Genomic DNA, 21,464 nt, shown 5'->3' on the forward strand with positions numbered 1-21,464 from the left:
GAACCAATTATATTTGGCGCTTTTTATGAAAGAGGGAGAAAAATAAGAATGGACTCAAGAAAATGTTTTCCTTTTATGACTTTTACCTTCTTTAAGATGAATTGCCTTATGAAGTTACTTCTTACAACTCAAGGAGCATAACTGTCTAGAGAAAAAAAAAATTACGCAATGTCTTCCTGGAGGCAAACATTTTGTTACAGAATAAATGTGGGCTTTTAAGAACATCTGGCAATCATTCCACAACCTACAATGCTGGCATCCTAAAAACGTTTCACGATAATAATGTGTTACCAGTGGAGTTGATTACTTCAAGCCAGGGGAGGTTTCAACACAAAACAGGTCGTTTCCATGCAGAACACAGAGCTTCAAAGTCATCAGCTATGAGACCCACTATTAATCCAAGTGGTTGGGGGAGATGATTACTCCTAATAGAAGGTGAGCCAGATTCAAAGGTGTTTTTACACATGCTTTTCCCCTGGAAGAGCAAGCTTCCACACTGCAAATCTTTCACCAAAGTCCAGGTCTTGGCTTTATGGTTATAGATGCTATTTCAAAGGGTGTAATAGATTATAGGATTCTTTCTGCATTCTAAACCACTGCGTATGTATAAGAAATCCTGGTGTTGTGCATGTTCTCTTTTATTGATTTCACGTATCATTCAATAAATATGTCTTGTAAGAAAATCAGCCCTTTAATTTTATTTGGAAATACCTTATACTGCTGCTGGGCTGTCGTGTTCTGATGTGACTGCCCCTTTGGGGTCAGAGAGTAAAGCCACACCTCTGTGGATCAATGGTGGTATCTTTGCTCAAAGCAGCAGACATATCTAATGTCAATCATCTAGGAAAGAAGGAGAATTTTTAAAAGACAAAGTTTGGAAAGCAGATATTACACCAAAGAAAAAGGTTGTGGTAGGAGGTGGGAAGGCAGTCATTCTTCAGTCTGGGCTAGGACTAAGGACTAGATTAATTGAGGACAGTCTGCAGAGGGAAAGCAAGAACACTCACTGCCAGAGAGATGATGCTTGGGTCCAGGCAAGGGTCAGTCCCTAGGAGACTCCATAAATGAGCTGGAAGAGCAGTTATAGCCAGCCAGGAGTTTTTCCCTTTTCAGTAATTCTCTCTGGTAAAGATATAGCCTCACCTCAGGTGTGTAGAGAGAACTTTAAGGGAAGAGCCTCAGGCTAGAAAGCTAAAAGAAGCGTGTAGTGATTAGTGAAAGATTCCCTGAAAGATGAGTCTTTGTGACAGGCAGCTGGAATATAAGATAAAGGTATCTCTTTCGATATGGACATTCACTCTTCTACTTAACTTAGCTGATCCAGATGCTATTTTATTAAAGCAGCTGGCATCATTGTATTTCTTACTAGAATAAATACCGAGGAGGAAATATCTTTGTTGAGGAATAAATTACAAGGCACCTTCTCTTTGCTAGGTACTGTGTTAAGCATAGGGGGATGAAGGACAGACCCACTTCTTATGGCCTACGCTCTAGTAAGAGGAAAAGGACATGTGAACAAATAAGTGTAGAAATGTGTAGCAGATGTTTCAATGATCAGGGCTGCCAAAAACAAGGGAGAGATAACAAGGGTATGATAATGTAATACTATGCATAGGCCTGAGTCCATGTTCTTCAATCTTAAACTTCTTTAAGAGAGTAAAGTTACCCTAATGGCAAGTAATATCAGGAAAGATTCTCTAGCCTATAGTCTGAATGTTTCATTCCCTTATTTATTTATCAATGTGTTCAATACTAACTTTTTTTGCCTGGAGAAAAGAAAGCACTATGTGGGCTATTTTATTTATTTGTGGTCTCTTACATTACTTTAAACTGGGAATTCAAACTCTGGATCTTGGGGTTCATAAATGGGGTTCAAGTCATCCAAAACCCTCTTGAAGTCAATAAAGTTTTAAAGGATCTGTGACTCATTTTTAAAAAGTCATTTTTTGTGTTTTCATATGAAATAGAGGATAAAATTAAGAATCACTTTCAGTTTCCCCTAAGACTATGATTCAGTAAGTCACCTTTAAAAAATTTTTAGTACATATCCATCAGAGACTTTATCAGCAGTGGAGCACTGACTCCATTAAAAACTAGAGAGTAAACCTTTTATGTAATGGCAAATCCATTGTTCTTACAAGCTATACATTCTATAACTAAGGTAATATCAAAATATATTATGAGTGCATTTCCACTGTAAATACTTTGAATTTTAAAACTCTCATTCAAATCTCTGTTTAGATTAATTTTTAGTATTTCCTCCTGCCTTTGGTGTTCTGCAATTTAAATGATATGTTTAAATGGGTTTATTTTTCTGTTTTACAGTAATATTGGTATACTTCATGAACATGAAAATTCATTATTTCTGGAAAATCCTTACCCATTATCTATTCAAGTGTTGCCTCTCCCACTTCTACATGTTTTCTTTTCCTGGAATTCTTACCTTCTAGCTCCATTACTCTTAACAATGTTCATATAAAATATTTTTTATGTCTCTGCATTTTAGGTATTATCAATTATGCTCTAATCTGCATTTAACCCTTCCATTGAATTTTTGTAAGAATTGTATTTTTTACTTATAGATGTTCTATTTGTCCTTTTCTTTAAAAATGTCATTTTTTTCTTAAGGTTTGATTTCTTGTTTTATATTGTCAATATTTATACATACTTTTCAATATTCTTTTTCATGTTGTTGATTATCTCAACTTTTTTAAAAATCCACTCGTCACTGCATGTCTTATATTGCCTCTCACTCATGGATCGTATTGTCCACTGACTCTCACTCTTGGTTGACTATTTCCTTGTGTGTTTTGTTATTCATCATAGCAAGCATATCTTTAGCAGGACTTGCTTTCTTCTTGAAAAGCCTAGGCAATCTAGATGCTTGGCACTAGTCTTTCATAATGATTTTATGTTTTACTCTTGTAGGAGCCTCAGGAGTATTTTCCAGGCTGAGAATTTCTAGGCTAGTTAGGTAGGATATAAAAACAAAAATCCCAAAAACTATATTCTCAAGGGGGAGAGTTCTTCTTACTAATAAAATTTCCTGTTCTCACTCTATGCTGGTGGGCATATATTTCTAGCCTACATTTTTATTTAATGGTTTTATGCAGGGGGACAGAGATATCTCAGTTCCAGCTCTCTGCCTCATCTGGCACCAAGAGTTCGCCTTCTTTCTGTCTCATATGGACATTAGATTCCAGGCTCCTTGGTCACTGAGATGCATAACTCACAGAACAACCACATCATCACTTCACAATCTTTGTCTCTGTTCTTAGCACATGGTAGATTACCCTTTTATTTTTCACAAAATTGGGAAATGTTTTAAAATCATTTAAAATCTTTTATTCAGTACTGCTAGGTGTCTGTAACCATAAATTTTTCAGATTGTCTTAGTCAACTGCATTGCCAGTGCTTTAGTTTACAGTTTACTGCTTCATTATTCATAATTAATCAATTACTCCTTCCCAAGTAGGAAGTTTAGTTGGACTGTGTTTCCAGATCCTGAGATTTTAGAACTGCTTAACTTTTTTTAATGTCTGGGATTCTTCCCCAAGTTCAGAAGTGATGAACTATAGACATACCTTTAAAGTTCTAAATAAAGGAAATCTGAAATGCCTCCTGGGACCTTGGCAGGACATGGGTCTTTCTTGCTAATCACCATTACAAATCGATAACAATAGAGTGTATTAATTGATTTGCTATTGAACGTCGAACAAAGAGAAAATCTGAGTCATTTTCTTCTAAACACCATTTCAATTTGTTACTACTTTAACAATTAAGGCCTTATAACACATAATTGCTCACAAATAAGATAATTTACCACAATTTTCAGCAGTAAAAGCCCCGTAAATATATGTCAAATCTTTCTAAATAAGAAAACTGAAAGAGAAATTTTTGGCAAGAGTCATATAATTCATTCCACAGAAATGACAACTTACAAAGACTTGGAATCTCATAAGGGAAAATCTCAGTGATTTGAGAAAATGGCAATATTCATATCTAAAATGTACTAGTGATTGCCACTTTTAGAAATGGTATACCCCCTACTCTGAAAAAAAAAAATGAAATTGTGTAACTCACAAGTCAAAAGCATATGGAAGAGTTGATTTCTACTCTACCAGAGGGAGTAATTTTCTTTAGCTCTTTCTTATACATCATAGGTGTGAAGTACTTTTGTTTATTGGTTAAAATGTTTCTGTTAGTTGATTATTCAACTGGAAAAAAATTAAAACCTTGTCAGAGAAAACAGTGGATGAAATGTAGCTATAGAACCTTTTGGAAATAATAGATTCACATAAAACTAAGCTCAAATTCTAGAGCATGGCTCACTCTTACATGTATTATAGTACCTCTGACGTCATGCAGAGGATGGATGTTATGAATTGAAGCACACTAAAATATTTCTGTTGATCACTCTGCTGCTCAGTTCTACTTTTTAAGAATAGTCCAGGATTCTTGAACTAAGGGAGAAAAATACATATTCACTAAATACTGCATGTTGAGGACAGCCTGGGTAACAGTGAGAACCTATAGCTAAAAAAACGTAATGACAATAATTAGACAAATTAGGCAGTAAGGCACATTTGAAGAAAGCACTAGGGAAACTTTTCAGGACAACTTGGCATTATTACTTTATTTAGTCTCTCTCACTACTGATATATAACCACAAGTTTTTTTAATCAAATAATTTTTTGACAGACACAGTGACAAGTGATTATAGGGATTACAGAATGAAAAAAGGTTTTGTTCATGGGACAGTCTAATTTTTAAAAAGCAGTATAAATTTTTAGTCACCTAGTTTAGCCAGGAGGTAATGTTGCCAAACCTATAACCCTCAGACATCGGAGATCTCAAGTTTAAGCCAATAAAAATTTCATCTATATCTTAAACTTACACCTTCAAAGCAAATTTTAAAATAGCATTTCAGAATATCCAGGATTAATTTATTTTTTTCCACTCTTTTTTCTTGTCATATATCACCTTGCTATTCAGGTGATCCACGGACTAGCAACCTTGTCATCATCTGAGGGATGTCAGAAATGGAGAATCTTGGGCTGTAACCTAAGACCTGCCTTCTCAAAATCTGCATTCTAACAAGATTTCCAGGTGATTTGTATGCTACCCATTAAAGTTGGAAGAGCCTGTACTATGAGAAATAAAAATATCTTCTAATATAACACATGAAGTATAAGATTTCTTTGAAGGACGATGAAATTGCCCTGGAATTAGATATTGGTGATGGCTGTACAACTTTAAGGATGTATTAAACAATAGTGCATTGTACAACTTAAATGGGGGAATTGTATGGTACGGAATTATGTCTTGAACTTTTAAAAAGAAAAATATATGCATAATTGTAAAAGATCTTAACTTGCACAGCACAAAGATGAATGAAACCAGTTCTAACTATTTTCCTTTATCTTTGAGAAAAGTTAGATGCTCCCTTTACTGGGGCTCACCTCTTACTTCAGAAGGGCACCGCAGGCCTTGAGGCTGGGCAGCCCTGACACAGCACCCACCTATCAAGAGGGTATGCCAGGCACCTATGGGGAGGAATCCTCCCTACAACTAAAGCTGTTTATAGAGTTGAGAACCTCGGGAAACCGCCTGCGGGTGGATGTGACAAGTCAGGAAACTTGACTACTCAATCACCCAAAGGGCAATGGGACAGAAATGCTATCTGCCCGCTGCACATGTGGTCACAGCAGTGTTGGGGAAGCAGAGTCTTTTCTTCTGGAGTCCACTCTGCTTACTCCCTGCCTCCCCTCCCGTCACCCACCCAGCCAAAAGAAAAAAATACCCTAGATTCATAAACAAAAGCTTGTAGTTACCCATAGCCCAACACAAACGACCCCGACACCCTCACTTTTACAGCCCGTGAGTCTCCCAGCCCACGCCCTAACAGCCTCGTCTCCCCAGACGCCCCTGGTAAAAAGCTTCGCGCCGCCGGTGGAGAGGCCTATTGGTTCTACTTCTGTCTTCACCCCAAGGCCCCAGGAGCGGGGAGAGGTCCTGGTCTAACTTTGGATGTCCCACGGTCCAAGGACTTGAGCGCTCAGCCCGAAACGCTAAGCCAAGCGTGGAGACCGCTGCTGGGCGCACGAGTTCATGAGTTACCCGCACGCACCCAGGCGGCTCCAGCCCTTGGAGTTCTAGTCATCTCTCCCACGGAAGCTAAGAGTCACCCGAGCGCACATCTGAATCAGCCCCGTGTTCAGATCATGCCTGTTACGCAGCGATCCTGTCTCTTGGAGAGCACAGGATGAACGGGCCTGGAGAAATCGACCACCCATCTGATCACCTGCAACGGTGTTGGTACTCTGCGCTCTCACTCTCGTGGGCAAACATATCCATGCGTACCTACGAGGAGCAAACCTAGACACCCCCTTCCCCCAACTCCCCGCGCGCCCCTCCACTCACTCAGGTCCCAGCCCTGGCTCTCGCTGACCTCCCAGCACCGTCCTAGAAGGTACACACGCGGGTTCAGAACGCGCGCGGACCGGGCTCGGCCACTCCTGCTAGTGCACAGCCTCCCTCCGCGCAGCCCGCGCCCTATCCGCCCCGCGTCGCCGGCACTCACAAGCAGGGGTAGTAGCCGTAGCAAGGCAGCGGGGCTTGCGGGCAGCCGTCGTCTCCCAGCTCCGAGTCCATGAGCAGATAGTCCTGGCTCTCGTTGCGCCGCGCACCGGCTCCGACAGCGCCCCGGGGAGAACCGCCCCTCCGGGGACCGAACGCCGGGCTCTGGCTCATGGCGGGAACGCCCGACTGGCCTGGGTCCCGCTCCCGGGGGAGCCGAGTGGGCAGTCCCAGCGGGCACCCGGTGCCGAGGGCGCGCGTCAGCGGCTGAACTGGTCCTGGGCAGACCGGTGCCCAGGGAACGACGATGAGGCAGGGGGTGCAGCCGCCCACCGCAAGTGGCTCGCCCACTGGCCCGGGGAGAAATCACCACTTAAGGGGGTGCAAAGGGGACCTTGACCTGAGCGGGTCAGGCCGAGGAGACCCCGCGAGGATGCGTCCGGGACTCCTGGGCAGAGAGGGCACAGGCGGGGCCGCTGGTGGTAGCGAAGCGTGAGAGCGGAGAGCAAGGGAGACAGAGCTGAAGAGTTACTATGTCAACAGAGACTCTCCAGCCCTCAGCTCCCGCCTTCATCCCCCGGCATTCTCCGTCAAGATCCCCACCTTTAAAGGGATCCGAGCGACGTTCTAGAAAACAGCCAAAGCCTGTGCTGTAGCCACAACTTTCAGGAGGCGGTATGAGCCTGAACTAGGAGGAGCCAGGCACGCACTATTTTTTTCCCCCTCTACTATTTAGTTGGCTTATTTAGTAAGGATACCAACTGCGGACTTTCTAGGAAGCTTCCTTTAAATATCACTCTCGAAAAGCCAGGGAAACCTGTTCCTTAAAAGGGACACGAGCCTCTTCTTTCTCCAAACTGCCTTCATTTTCTTTGGGCATTTTCTCTCTTACTCTCAACTCCTAAAGTTATTATGACTCTGCTTTAAAAATGAACTTTTTATGTTCCCAGCGTCAGATGTTCCCAGTTCCTGAGAAAATCAACAAAAATAGGCAAGCATTTTCCAATGATACCGATAAAGAGGCCAACAACCTGCTTACTTCAGAGAAAAAAATTTCCCTTCCATCACTGCGAATGCCACCATGATTTCTCTGCCAGATGTTTCCCACGTTTCCAAGCTGTTTTTATTTTTAAGACTTAAAGTCTGATTAATATGCACACGTGTGAGAAGTAAAAACTTGTCAACAAGGATGAATCAGTATTTGTAGACCTTCAAGCAGTAGTAGCCAATTAAGAATCCATTCATTCAGTCAACAAATATTTAATGAATGCCAACTGCGTTTCAAATCATTTCAGAATTCGGAGGCAAACAAGCAGATGAGGCACCTGTCTGCCCTCATAGAGCTTTCATGGCAGAAAGGGGGACCAATTAAATAAGTAAATGAAAAAATATCAAGGACAAATGCTACAATGAAAATAAAACAGGTTGATGTGATGGAAGCTGGTGAATGACTACTTCAGATGAGATGGTTAAAAGAGGCCCCTCCAAGGAGGTGCTTGTTGAGACGAGCATGGCAAGCAGCCAGCCATGAAAAGATCAGAGGCCCATTGCAATTGGATGAAAGAAAGCCAGACTGAAATCTGTCTGCAAAGGGTATCTTTGCTTCCCATGAACAGGTGGACAACAAAATGAATGTTGGAAGTGTGGGAAAAAGCAATTGATTTGATAGAGGGGAAAAGAGGCCACACATTTAGAAACTTCTGAGTTTGCCTTTAAATTTAAAACTGAAACTCAAAGCAGAAGCCACTGGGTCCTGAGGATCCAGCTTTGTATTTGGCACAGGTGTGTAGGGTGCATACCTGCATAGGTGGGTGGGTGGGTGGATGGATGGATGGATGGAAGGAATATAGAAACAGTAAGAAAATGCTCTTGGCCCTGGAAAGAACATTTTTCCTGGGGAAACAAACAACCCCCGTATCATTCTGAAGTCTGTTCTTTCTGATTTAAGTTAGAGCCTTCCTTTTTGATCTCTCAACATGTGGAGCCATGATTTAAAATTCTTACAATTTTCTAGTTTTTATGCCTAACAATAAGATATTCTGCCTAATATTTGTTTGTGGCAACTGCTATCTGTAAGTATTCATAAGCTTTGATGCTTGAATGAATTAGTCAATAAATGTTAAGTTAAACAGTGCCAAGGTAATCTCTTTGGCAACACCAAGTATGGGGAAAACATTCATGGGAAAAGTAATATTCAAAGGTTTTCTACCCAATTCAAATTCTGTGAGCTAAAGCCAAATTAGTAAACATTTGTAGTGTCAGTTGAAGTGTTAACCTTTCATGTAAAAGGAAAAAAAACAAAAATTGAGACATAATTTATTTTGCTGTTGTTAACAGTTAGTTGAGCTGTTTGTGCCTTTTCTCATAACTGTTTTTCATTCACAGGTAACAACCTTCACACTGAAAAAATTACTACAGTAAACTTTTATTCTGGCATCAATTTATCATGTGGGAAGATAAGACATGTTTTTCTCTGTTTTTTTTTTTTTTTTTTTGCAGTATAGTGAGTACCGGACCAACAAGCCCAGGCATTTATTGAGTACCCGGAAGGAATAAGGTGGTGTACAAATGTTAGAAGATTCTGAAAGAGCTTATGACATGATGAAGTGGAATCATTAGATCAGAAGTCTCAAAGCCTGGATTTTTATTTCGGCCACTTCCCTAACTGAAGTTGCATGATTTCAGAGAGGTCATTAAATCTCTCTCTGCCTCAGTTTTTTCATCAATAAGCTGGTATACAATTACACCTCAAATCTCCAACTTCCTGCATTCTGTAGTTATCTATGCAGTTTTATCACTTTACATTAAAAACATGGTGAAACCAATTTTTTTAAAAGACCAAATATGATTAAATAATGTATTTTTGAATCCAGTATGGAAGTATTGAGTAGATCTGGAGTCATGAGGAAAGCTGAGTGAACAAAGAAACGATCGTTTTTAAAGTTAAAAATATTGTTGGGTGAATGCAGGGCTGATAGTTCTTACAGAGTTGGAAGTTGCTGTGCCAATTATAGGTTATGTAAGTTTATAGAGTATGTTTATGCCATTGAAATAAAAAAACATTCATTCATTCTGAGAAATGAGGATGAAGGTGAGTTATGTGTCTCTGGGGGCGGAGGAAGCGATGTTACTGAGAGAGGACCTTTGCCTCATTATACATCTGCACTGTTTGATTAATAGTTTGATTTTGCAAAAATTGATACTTTACATATATACATGTGGTGTATATATATTATGTGTATATATATTATACATATAATATATGTAACACAGTGTTTTGAAAAGCTGATAGAAGAAAAATGAGTAAAGAAAAAGGGTTGTCCTCTAGAACAGTGGTCCCCAAATTTTTTGGCACCAGGGACTGGTTTCGTGGAAGACAATTTTTCCACAGACCTGTGGGGTGGGATGGATGGTTTGGAGATTATTTCAGTAAATTAAATTTATTGTGCACTTTATTTCTATTACAATTACATTGTAATATATAATGAAATAATTATACAACTCACCATAATGTAGACTTGATTGGATCCCTGAGCTTGTTTTCCTGCAACTAGGTGGTACCATCTGGTGGTGATGGGAGACAGTGACTGATCATCAGGCATTAGATTCTTGTAAGGAGCACACAACCTAGATTCTCACGTGCATGGTTCACAATAGGGTTCATGCTCCTAGGAGAATCTAATACCTCCACTGATCTCACAGGAGGCAAAGCTCAGGCGGTAATGCAAGTGATGGGAAAAAGCTGTAAATACTAAATACAGGTGAAGCTTTGCTGGCCTGCCCACTGCTCACCTCCTGCTGTGTGGCCCAGATCCTAATAGGCCGCAGATGGATAGCAGTCCATAGCCCGGAGGTTGCGGACCGCTGTTCTAGGAAGTCTCAGGCAAGGAACCTAAAGGGAAAAGAAAATAAATTGCCACCAGGAGCAAAAGGTTGAGAAAACATTAAATGCTTAATGACTCAAGAAGCTCAAAAGTTACACAAACCTGCAGTTTGTGAGTTGCTGTTGCTGATGGAAAATCACTAACATAGGAGTCTCTCTGGGAAATGTACTTCTGGTTGGCCAGAAGTACAGATAAAAGTTTAGTCACGATTTCATCTGGATATTTTAAAGCATGGAAACCCTGAGCCCTGATTCCTATCACATGTAGAATTGACCAGGTGAAAACAGAAACACCTCAGAACCTTCAGAGGGGCTGCTGATTCTCTATGAATGAAAGTACTCTGCAAACTCCAGTTTGAGTAAAATCTGAGCAGGTGCTGCTATATCTTTGAACCTCAATTTCTTAATGTTTAAAATAAAGAGGTTATAGTAATTTACATTTGGTGTCTCTCTTGCAGCTAAAATGTTATGTTATTAATCATCAGAAACAAATAGAAGAATCTATGAATTGCTAATTTCATTTTTGCTCTAATTTGAGCTTGACATAGATGTTGTCCAAAATTCTGACATTATCATATGCTTATTTTGTAAGCACTTGTGATAAATATGGTTTCACTTAGAGAACAATTGTGTGATATGTTTGTCAGCGCAATTGAAAAATAAGAACTGGGTAACAAAGGAATGATTCATAAATAGTTAGAAGACCGTTGAAAAGATTGTTGATTTATAGATCAATGTCACCCAAGTTAAATAAATGAAGACATATCAAGAATGGACTGAGCTGCTTTTGGTTTTTTGTTTTATTTTGTTTTTGGTCATTTTTGTCTTGTTTTGTTTTGTTTTGTTTTGTTTTTTCACTGGACATGTTCAAATACAACCTGGACCTCAATTTTCCACATATACTACAAAGGAAATTAATATATTTATGGAAAATTAAATGAACACTAAGGTCCTTTAAGAAAAAGTCTAAAATTCAAAAACTAATCATCTCCATGGATCCAAAAAGTTGATAATATTTAATATCTATTCTTCATTTTATAAAAGAAAATAAGAAAAAGCTTAGTAAACTAAGAGTAACAGACAAATTTTTAACATGGTGAAGAAAACTATTTTAGATAAAAACAACATGGAGAAACACCAGAAATGTTTCCATTAATGTAAGAAATCAAAGATGTTGTCATTATCATTACTATTTTACATAAGAACTTCAACAATAAGTAAAATAAAACATGATAAAAAATGAGATGAAAAAGTTTAAAATAAGAACATAAATCTATTACTTTACAGGTTATCTAATAGTCTACTATAAAAAATTCAAGATTTTTAATGAAAAATAGTTAGATTCAGAAGTAAGAAATGTGTTTGGTACAGTACCAGATAATAAAAGTAAATATTAAAAATTCAGTAGTTTTCCCTTATATTAGCAATAGCTAGCCAAAATACAATAAAAGCCATAAAATATAAAGTAGAAATATATTTAACAGAGAATTGTAAAACCTATGAAAATTCTAAATCTTCACTAAGACCTAATTGGAAAATAATCAAAGGTCTGTATCAAATTATATAATACATTTTATTGATAGTTTCATTATACTTGTATTAAATTTATACATTTAGTTAGAATGTAGTAGTTTCAATACTTATATCTTCCTAAGGACAGGTTTTTCTCTGCTGTTTATTTTTTCACATTTCTAAAAATAAATATCTAAAAGAAAAATCCAAAAAAGAAAATAAATGAAAGAAACTTGGATCTAAAAAATATCAAACGATTTAATAAAAACACAATAAATAATATAAATTAGTACTCACAAACTAGAAATATATAAAGAATGTAATAGAATAAAGGATACAAAATATTTTGTGGTATGATAAAGAGCACATCTTAAGTCAATGGGAGATGTGAAGGAACGTGGAATAAATCAAACTGGATAAGAGATTTCTATCTCATACTTTTGTCAAAAATGGCATGCATTAATAAGTCAAATGTAACTCAAGAAGTTGTAAAACCTACTAAAGAAAGATACAGGTGAGCCTTTTAAAGCGTATAATCAACACATTTAAGAAGATTAAAATCATATAAAGTATCTTTTTTGGCCACAATTGCCTGAAACTAGAAATAAACAACAGGAGGAAGACTGGAAAAGTCACAAGTATTTGGAAATTTAAAAACATGCTTCTGAACAACCAATGGATCCCAGAAGAAATCAAAGGGAAAATAAAAGAATATATTGAGACAATGACATGTAAACACAACTTACTCAATTATGGGAAGCAGCAAAGGCAATTCTAAGAGAAAAGATTGTAGCAATAAACACCTACATTAAAAAAGAAGAAAAACCTCAAATAAACAACCTAACATCATTTCTCAAAGAAACTAGAAAAAAAGAGAACAATCTAAGTCCAGAGCTAGTAGAAGGAAGGAAATAACAAAGATCAGAGAAGAAATAAATAAAACAGACTCAGAAAGCAATACAAAAGAGCAATAAAATTAAGAATGGGTCTTTTGAAAAGATAAAATTGATAAACCTTTATCTAGGCTAACAAAAAAATGAAAGAAGACTCTAAAATCAGAAATGAAAAGGGGAACATTACAACTTATACAGAAATACAAAGAATCTTAAGAGACTATTACAAATAACTATACACCGACAAATTGGATAGTTTAGAAGAAATAAATTCCTAGAAACTTACAATCAACCAAAACTAAACTATGAAGAAATAGAGTATCTGAACAAACCCATCACAACTAGGAAGATTGAATCAGTAACCAAAGTCTTTTTCAAAGAAAAGCCCAGGACCTGATGTCTTCACTGGTGAATTCTACCAAACATTTAAAGAAGAATTAGTACCAATCCTTTTCAAATTACTTCAAAAAACTGAAGCAGGGGAAATACTTCTAAGCTCATTTTATGAGGCCAACACTACCCTGATTCCAAAGCCAGACAAAGGCATTACAAGAAAACAAAATTATAATATCCTCAATGAACATTGATGTAAAAATCCTCAACAACATGCTAGCAAACTGAATTCAACAATACAGTAAAAGGATGGTATACCGTGATCAAGTGGCATTTTTCCCTAGAATGTAGGATGGGTCAACATGTACAAATCCATAAATGTCATACACCACATTAACAGAATAAAGAACAAAAACTATATGACCACCTCAATAGTTAAAGAAAAGGCAGTTTACAAATCTCAAAAAAGTTAAATCTTATAAAAGTTAAATTGTCCCTGTTTGTAGATGATATAATCTTATAGTTAGAAAATATTAATGACTCCACCAAAAAAAAACTGTTAGACCTAATGAACAATACAGTAAATCTGCAGGATACAAAATCAATATACAATAGTCAATTGCATTTATATTTAAAAAAAAAAAAAGCTATCCAAAAATGAAATCAAGGAAACAATCCCATTTACAATAATTTTTTAAAAAAATATTTAGGAATAAATTTAACCAAGAAGGCAAAAGACATTGACACTGAAAACCATGAAACACTGAAGAATGAAAGTAAAGACATGGATAAATAGAAAGATACTTTATATTCATGGATTAGAAGAATTAATATTGTTAAAATGTTTACACTACCCAAAGTTATCTACAGATTCTCTCCATCAAAATTCCAGTGACATTTTCCCAGAAAGAAAAAGAATTCTAAAACATTCATGGAACCACAAAAAACCCTGTGATGGTTAACTTTGGAGTTGACTTGATTAAGGCATACTCGGATAGCAGGTAAGGCATTATTCTTAATGTTTCAGGAGGAATTGATTCCTCTTTTGCTAAAAGGGAAGCCCAGGTAGTTGTGGTTTTGATTAGATGGTCAGGCTATCCCAGGTATGTCTGTGTGGATGTTTCCAGAGGAGATTAGCATGTGAGTTGGTGGTCTGAATGGGGAAGATCCACCCTCAATGTGAGTGGGCATCATCCAATCAGTTTTGGGCCTCATGGAGCAAAGGCAGAGGAAGGTAGACTTCTCACTTTTTCTCCCTGAGACAGGATACCCTTCTTCTACTGCCCTTGGACATCAGAACTCCAGGTTGCCTGGTCTTTGAACTCCAGGACTCATACATGTAGCCCTCACGCTCACCAGCATTCAGGATTGAAAATTACACCACAGCTTTGTTGGTTCTGCAGTTTGGACTTGGACTGAGACACATTACTGTCTTTCCTGGTTCTCCCACTTAAAGATGGTCTGCAAGACTTCTCAAGCTGTGAAATCAAGTGAGCCAAGTCTAATAAATCCTTTTTCATATATCTCTCTACATATTCCATCAGCTCTGTTTCTTTGGAGAACCCTGACTAAAACAACCCCAAATAGTCAAAGCAATCCTAAGGAAAAAGAACAAAACTGGAGGCATCACGTTACCTAATCTCAAAATCTGCTCTAAAACTATAGTAATCAACACAGCATGGTACTGACATAAAAACAGACACCCAGACCAATGGAATAGAATAGAGAGCCCAGAAATAATAATAATAATTTTTTTTTCTGTGCTGTTATTATTTTCTTTCCTGTGCTGTTCTCATGATAGTGAATAAGTCTCACAAGATCTGATGGTTTTGTAAAGGGGGAGTTCCCCTGCACATAATAATAATTATTATATATATAATATAAAAATATGAGTAATCTGTGAAGAATACATAAATATATGTATACAACAATATGTATAAATACATAAAATTTATATCCATGAATGCATGGTTAGTGAATGAAAAGTTTTTTCTTTTTCTACCATTCATTCATTATCCATGGATTCATGGACAGATCTTTGATTGAAGTGGTTATTATCCATTATCATCATAATTTTGCTGCTCAAATGGTTCTAGATTTGGCACTTTTGATCAGCCTCTGAAAATCCCTCCATATCAGTTTGTAGAAATCCTCTTCAATCTTTTTAAATTGATGCATTGTTGTATAAATCCATTGTGTAAATAAAGGATTTACAAATTAAGGCCCACAGGTAAAATCTGACCCAGCATTTGTTTTTGTAAGTGATCTTTCATTGATGTGCCATGCACATTTGTTTATATGGTTTTTTTGTTTTTTTTTTTTTTTTTATGGTGGCTTTTGGATTACTACTACAGAATTAAGTAATTGAAATGAGAGACTGTGGGCCAAAAATTCCTCCCTGGTTTTTAAGAAAATTTTGCTGTCCCTTAGTGAAAATTAATCAAAATTTGTTCAAACAATATCCAATGCATGGATATTGAAACTGTACCCAATATTTTTAACTATTAATCATGTTATTCATGTTATAATGAATAGTCTTGTGCATGTGTGTTGTCATATTATTGGAGATTGATATGGTTTTGCTGTCTCCCCACCCAAATCTTATCTTGAATTGTAGCTGCCATAATTCCCACGTCATGGGAGGGACCTGGTTGGAGGTAACTGTATCATGGGGGAGGGTCTTTCCTGTGCTGTTCTCATGATAGTGAATAGGTCTCACAAGACCTGATGGTTTTACAAAGGGGGAGTTCTCCTGCACATGCTCGCTCTTGGCTGCCTCAATGCAAGATGTGGCTTTGCTCCTCTTTTGCCTTCTCCTATGATTGTGATTCCCAGACATGTGGAACTGTGAATGCATTAAACTTCTTTTCTTCATAAATTACCCAGTATGTCTTTGTTAGCAGTGGAGAACAGACTAATACAGAGGTAAATCTCTAGGATGAATTCCTAGAAGTGGAATTGATGGATCAAAAGCAAGCAAGAGTTACCCGAATCTGAAAACCTGTGCCTAACTAAATTTGGATAAAATTTGGGTGATTATATGTTCAAATATCTTTTCCTGGCCCATTCTCTTGTCTCTTTCTCAGACTCCAAATAAATACATGTATGTTATTTGTTTACTTTATTTCGATCTTATTTTTCTGGTTCTTCTTCGTATTATATATATATATTTTTAAATTATACTTTAAGTTCTAGGGTACACGTGCACAGTGTGCAGGTTTGTTACATATGTATACATGTGCCATATTGGTGTGCTGCACCCATTAACTCGTCATTTACATTAGGTATATCTCCTAATGCTATCCCTCCCCCCTCCCCCAACTCCACAACAGGCCCCAGTATGTGATGTTCCCCTTCCTATGTCCAGGTGTTCTCATTGTTCAATTCCCACCTATGAGTGAGAACATGCGGTGTTTGGGTTTTTGACCTTGTGATAGTTTGCTAAGAATGATGGTTTCCAGCTGCATCCATGTCCCTACAAAGGACATAAACTCATTCATTTTTTATGGCTGCATAGTATTCCATGGTGTATATGTGCCACATTTTCTTAATTGAGTCTATCATTGATGGACATTTGGGTTGGTTCCAAGTCTTTGCTATTGTGAATAGTGCTGCAATAAACATACATGTGCATGTGCCTTTATACTAACATGATTTATAATCCTTTGGGTATATACCCAGTAATGGGATTGCTGGGTCAAATGGTATTTCTAGTTCTAGATCCTTGAGTAATCGCCACACTGTCTTCCACAATGGTTGAACTAGTTTACAGTCCCACCAACAGTGTAAAAGTGTTCCTATTTCTCCACATCCTCTCCAGCACCTGTTGTTTCCTGACTTTTTAATGATCACCATTCTAACTGATATGAGATGGTATCTCATTGTGGTTTTGATTTGCATTTCTCTGATGGCCAGTGATGATGAGCGTTTTTTTCTTGTATCTGTTGGCTGTATGAATGTCTTCTTTTGAAAAGTGTCTGTTCATATCCTTTGCCCCCTTTTTGACAGGTTTTTTTTTTCTTGTAAATTTGTTTGAGTTCTTTGTAGATTTTGGATATTAGCCCTTTGTCTGATGGATAGATTGCAAAAATTTTCTCCCATTCTGTAGGTTGCCTGTTCACTCTGATGGTAGTTTATTTTGCTGTGCAGAAGCTCTTTAGTTTAATTAGATCCCATTTATCTATTTTGGCTTTTGTTGCCATTGCTTTTGGTGTTTTAGACATAAAGTCCTTGCCCATGCCTATGTCCTGAATGGTACTGCCTAGGTTTTCTTCTAAGGTTTTTATGGTTTTAGGTCTAATGTTTAAGTCTTTAATCCATCTTGAATTAATTTTTGTATAAGGTGTAAGGAAGGGATCCAGTTTCAGCTTCCTACCTATGGTTAGCTAGTTTTCCCAGCAACATTTATTAAATAGGGAATCCTTTCCCCATTGCTTGTTTTTGTCAGGTTTGCCAAAGATCAGATGGCTGTATATGTGTGGTATTATTTCCGAGGGCTCTGTACTGTTCCATTGGTCTGTATCTCTGTTTTGGTACCAGCACCATGCTGTTTTGGTTACTGTAGCCTTCTAGTATAGTTTGAAGTCGGGTAGTGTGATGCCTCCAGCTTTGTTCTTTTTGCTTAGGATGATCTCAGCAATGCAGGCTCTTTTTTGGTTCCATATGAACTTTAAAGTAGTTTTTTCCAATTCTGTGACGAAACTCATTGGTAGCTTGATGGGGATAGCATTGAATCTATAAATTATCTTGGGCAATATGGCCATTTTCATGATATTGATTCTTCCTATCCATGAGCATGGAATGTTCTTCCATTGTTTGTGTCCTTTGAGCAGTGGTTTCTAGTTCTCCTTGAAGAGGTCCTTCACATCCCTTGTAAGTTGTGTTCCTAGGTATTGTATTCTCTTTGAAGCAATTGTGAATGGGAGTTCACTCATGATTTAGATCTCTGTTTGTCTGTTATTTGGTGTATAAGAATGCTTGTGATTTTTGCAGATGGATTTTGTATTCTGAGACTTTGCTGAAGTTTCTTATCAGCTTAAGGAGATTTTGGGCTGAGACAATGGGGTTTTCTAAATATACAATCATGTCATCTGCAAACAGGGACAATTTGACTTCCTCTTTTCTTAATTGCATACCCTTTATTTCTTTCTCCTGCCTGATTGCCCTGGCCAGAACTCCCAACACTATGTTGAATAGGAGTGGTGAGAGAGGGCATCCCTGTCATGTGCCAGTTTTCAAAGGGAAGGCTTCTAGTTTTTGCCCATTCAGTATGATACTGGCTATGAGTTTGTCATAAATAGCTCTGATTATTTTGAGATACGTCCCATTGATACCTAATTTGTTGAGGGTTTTTAGCATGAAGGGCTGTTGAATTTTGTCAAAGGCCTTTTCTGCATCTATTCATAATATCATGAGGGTTTTGTCTTTGGTTCTGTTTATATGCTGGATTATGTTTATTGACTTGTGTATGTTGAACCAGCCTTGCATCCCAGGGATGAAACCCACTTGATCATGGTGGATAAGATTTTTGATGTGCTGCTGGATTTGGTTTGCCAGTATTTTATTGAGGATTTTTACATCGATGTTCATCAGGGATATTGGTCTAAAATTCTCTTTTTTGTAGTTGTGTCCCTGCCAGGCTTTGGTATCAGGAGGATGCTGGGCTCATAAAATGAGTTAGGGAGGATTCCCTGTTTTTCTGTTGATTGGAATAGTTTCAGAAGGAATGGTACCAGCTCTTCCTTGTACCTCTGGTAGAATTCAGCTGAGAATCCATCTGGTCCTTGACTTTTTTTGTTTGGTAGGCTATTAATTATTGCCTCAATTTCAGAGCCTGTTATTGGCCTATTCAGGGATTTAACTTCTTCCTGGTTTAGTCTTGGGAGGGTGTGTGTGTCCAGGAATTTATCCATTTCTTCTAGATTTACAACCTGCTTCTGAATGACTACTGGGTACATAATGAAATGAAGGCAGAAATAAAGATGTTCTTTGAAACCAATAAGAACAAAGACACAGCATACCAGAATCTCTGGGACACATTTAAAGCAGTGTGTAGAGGGAAATTTATAGCACTAAATGCGCACAAGAGAAAGCAGGAAAGATTTAAAATTGACACTCTAACATCACAATTAAAAGAACTAGAGAAGCAAAAGAAAACACATTCAAAAGCTAGCAGAAGGCAAGAAATAACTAAGATCAGACAGAACTGAAGGAGAAAGAGACACAAAAAGAAAAACCTTCAAAAAATCAGTGAATCCAGGAGCTAGTTTTTTTGAAAAGATCAACAAATTGATAGACCGCTAGCAAGACTAATCAAGAAGAAAACAGAGAAGAATCAAATAGACGCAATAAAAAATGATAAAGGGGATATCACCATCAATCCCATAGAAATACACACTACCATCAGAGAATACTACAAACACCTCTACGTATTAGATATTTTCTATTGGTCATCTTTAAATTCTCCATTCTTTTCCTCTTCCATCTTGATTCTGCTAATATGATGAAATAAATTTTTAAATTTGATATTACTTCCAAAATTTGGATACTTTTTTACACATAAAGGATAAGATATGAAGAATAAAGATAGAAGCATGTCTATTATTTATTTCTATATATATGTGAGCTACATCTTCCTTTACTTTAGACATTTTATATTAATATTTTATTTTACTTCATTGCACATAGTTATAACAATTCCTTTAAAGCCCTTATCTTCTACTTCCAACAACTGCATCATCTTTGTTCATTATCTTTTCCTTTAACAACAGGTTGCATTGGGGCAGTGTTGTCTGGTGGGAACTGGAGACCTTCTGTGTCACTGCTGCTCTCACCATGGCTTGGGTCCAGACTGCGCCACATCCTCTTAGGAGACGTGGGCGCTCGGAACCTATTTAGTGCCAAATTCCAGGCTGCAAGCAGCCCCGTGGCAGCAGGATAACAGAACCTCTGGATGGATACTTCCTGGGAAGTTTTGCTAATTTGCAGCAGCTGGATCGTGTTTCTCCTTAACATCTGTCAGCTTAGTCATCACATCATTTCACTGTGGTGGCAGCTCAGAATTCTAGATAGAAAAAGCACCTGGATCCCAGTTTTTCAATGGCTTCAAGACAACCAGGAGTGCCTGCTCTTGAGGCTAGTGGGTCTCTAGGCAAGACGTTCCTGCCCATCAGGATACACCATTGGGCATCCAGCTATCATGATGCCCTCAAGGACCCTGCGCCCATGACTCTTCCTCCATCGGATATGGGCACTGTCCCCTGGAAGCCAGTTATTCCAGAGCACCATATCGGTGCCTCACCAAGGTGGAGCAAGATGAGGCCAGCCTACCCTCCCCAGCCATGACCCTGGCCATCGACAGTGTGGACAAAATCCCAGTGGTGAAGGCTAAGCTACCCATGTCATCATGAATTATCTGATAACAAAACAGACCCACGAAAGCATTCAGCATTTTGGGTGACAGGCAGGGCTGAGAGATGCTGGCTACACACCCCACAGGGGCCTCACCACCAAGGAGACCAACTACCTTCCAGTGGCAGAAACACTCCACAAACTAAAGCTACAGAGTGGACAGACAACAAAAGAAGAGAGGCAGCCTGTATCAGCCCAGTCACCCTAAGCACCACTCCTCATTCCTCCTCTAGGCAGAAGCCCAGAGGTTGGTTCACTTCTGGTTCTTCCACAGCCTTACCTGGCCCAAATCCTAGCACCATGGATTCTGGAAGTGGGGATAAGGACAGAAACTTGTGAGATAAGTGGAGCCTCTTTGGACCAAGATGCCTTCAGAAGTATGATTCTGGAAGTTTTGCCACCCAGGCCTACCAAGAGCCCAGAAGCCTTCTCCAGTGGAATTGATCCATGCCCAGGCCAACTGAATGGCTGAAGATGCAGTAACCTTGAAGCTGCCCCAGACGAACATCCTAGTGATGGAAGGGAAGAAACAGCCACCATGGACCCATAAGCTCAAACCGCCTCACTTGAATGTGCTCACACCCACTGGCTTCTAGAGCCCTTTCTATTCTAGGGACTCTACCTTGGCTGTGACATGGGAAATGTACATTTTAAAAAACCTGTTAAATTGAGGCTAGCACTGGAGACATAATTGGTGTTTGAGAAATATTAGTACCAAGCTTGCCCTTGTTGTGTGCAAGAAGCCATTTTGTACTGCTTTAAAGTTGGACTAAATAATCTCAGCAGTGATGTATGGGGGATCTCATTACCTATTTTTTCATCATTTACCCTAGATAAGAACTTCGATCATTGCT

The 21,464-nt window shown here is 38.2% G+C and overlaps 1 protein-coding gene and 1 pseudogene across 2 annotated transcripts in view; one reads left to right on the plus strand and one right to left on the minus strand.

Moving 5' to 3' along the window:
* Positions 1-7,178, minus strand: part of TRPC6 (transient receptor potential cation channel subfamily C member 6) — a 131,921-nt gene extending 124,743 nt beyond the window's left edge. Inside the window, exon 1 of one of the 2 annotated variants that reach the window (XM_038005286.2) lies at positions 6,584-7,178. In XM_038005286.2, coding sequence (XP_037861214.1) covers positions 6,584-6,753 — 170 coding nt within the window. In that variant the 5' untranslated portion in view covers positions 6,754-7,178. The remainder of the gene's footprint in view (positions 1-6,583) is intronic. The other variant, XM_038005285.2, reaches the window with a different exon arrangement.
* A 13,120-nt stretch (positions 7,179-20,298) lies between these two features.
* LOC103248324 (putative monooxygenase p33MONOX pseudogene) lies at positions 20,299-21,206 on the plus strand (annotated as a pseudogene).
* The last annotated feature ends 258 nt before the right edge of the window (positions 21,207-21,464 follow it).

Source organism: Chlorocebus sabaeus, chromosome 1, assembly GCF_047675955.1.
Source record: "Chlorocebus sabaeus isolate Y175 chromosome 1, mChlSab1.0.hap1, whole genome shotgun sequence".
Taxonomy (NCBI): Eukaryota; Metazoa; Chordata; class Mammalia; order Primates; family Cercopithecidae; genus Chlorocebus; species Chlorocebus sabaeus.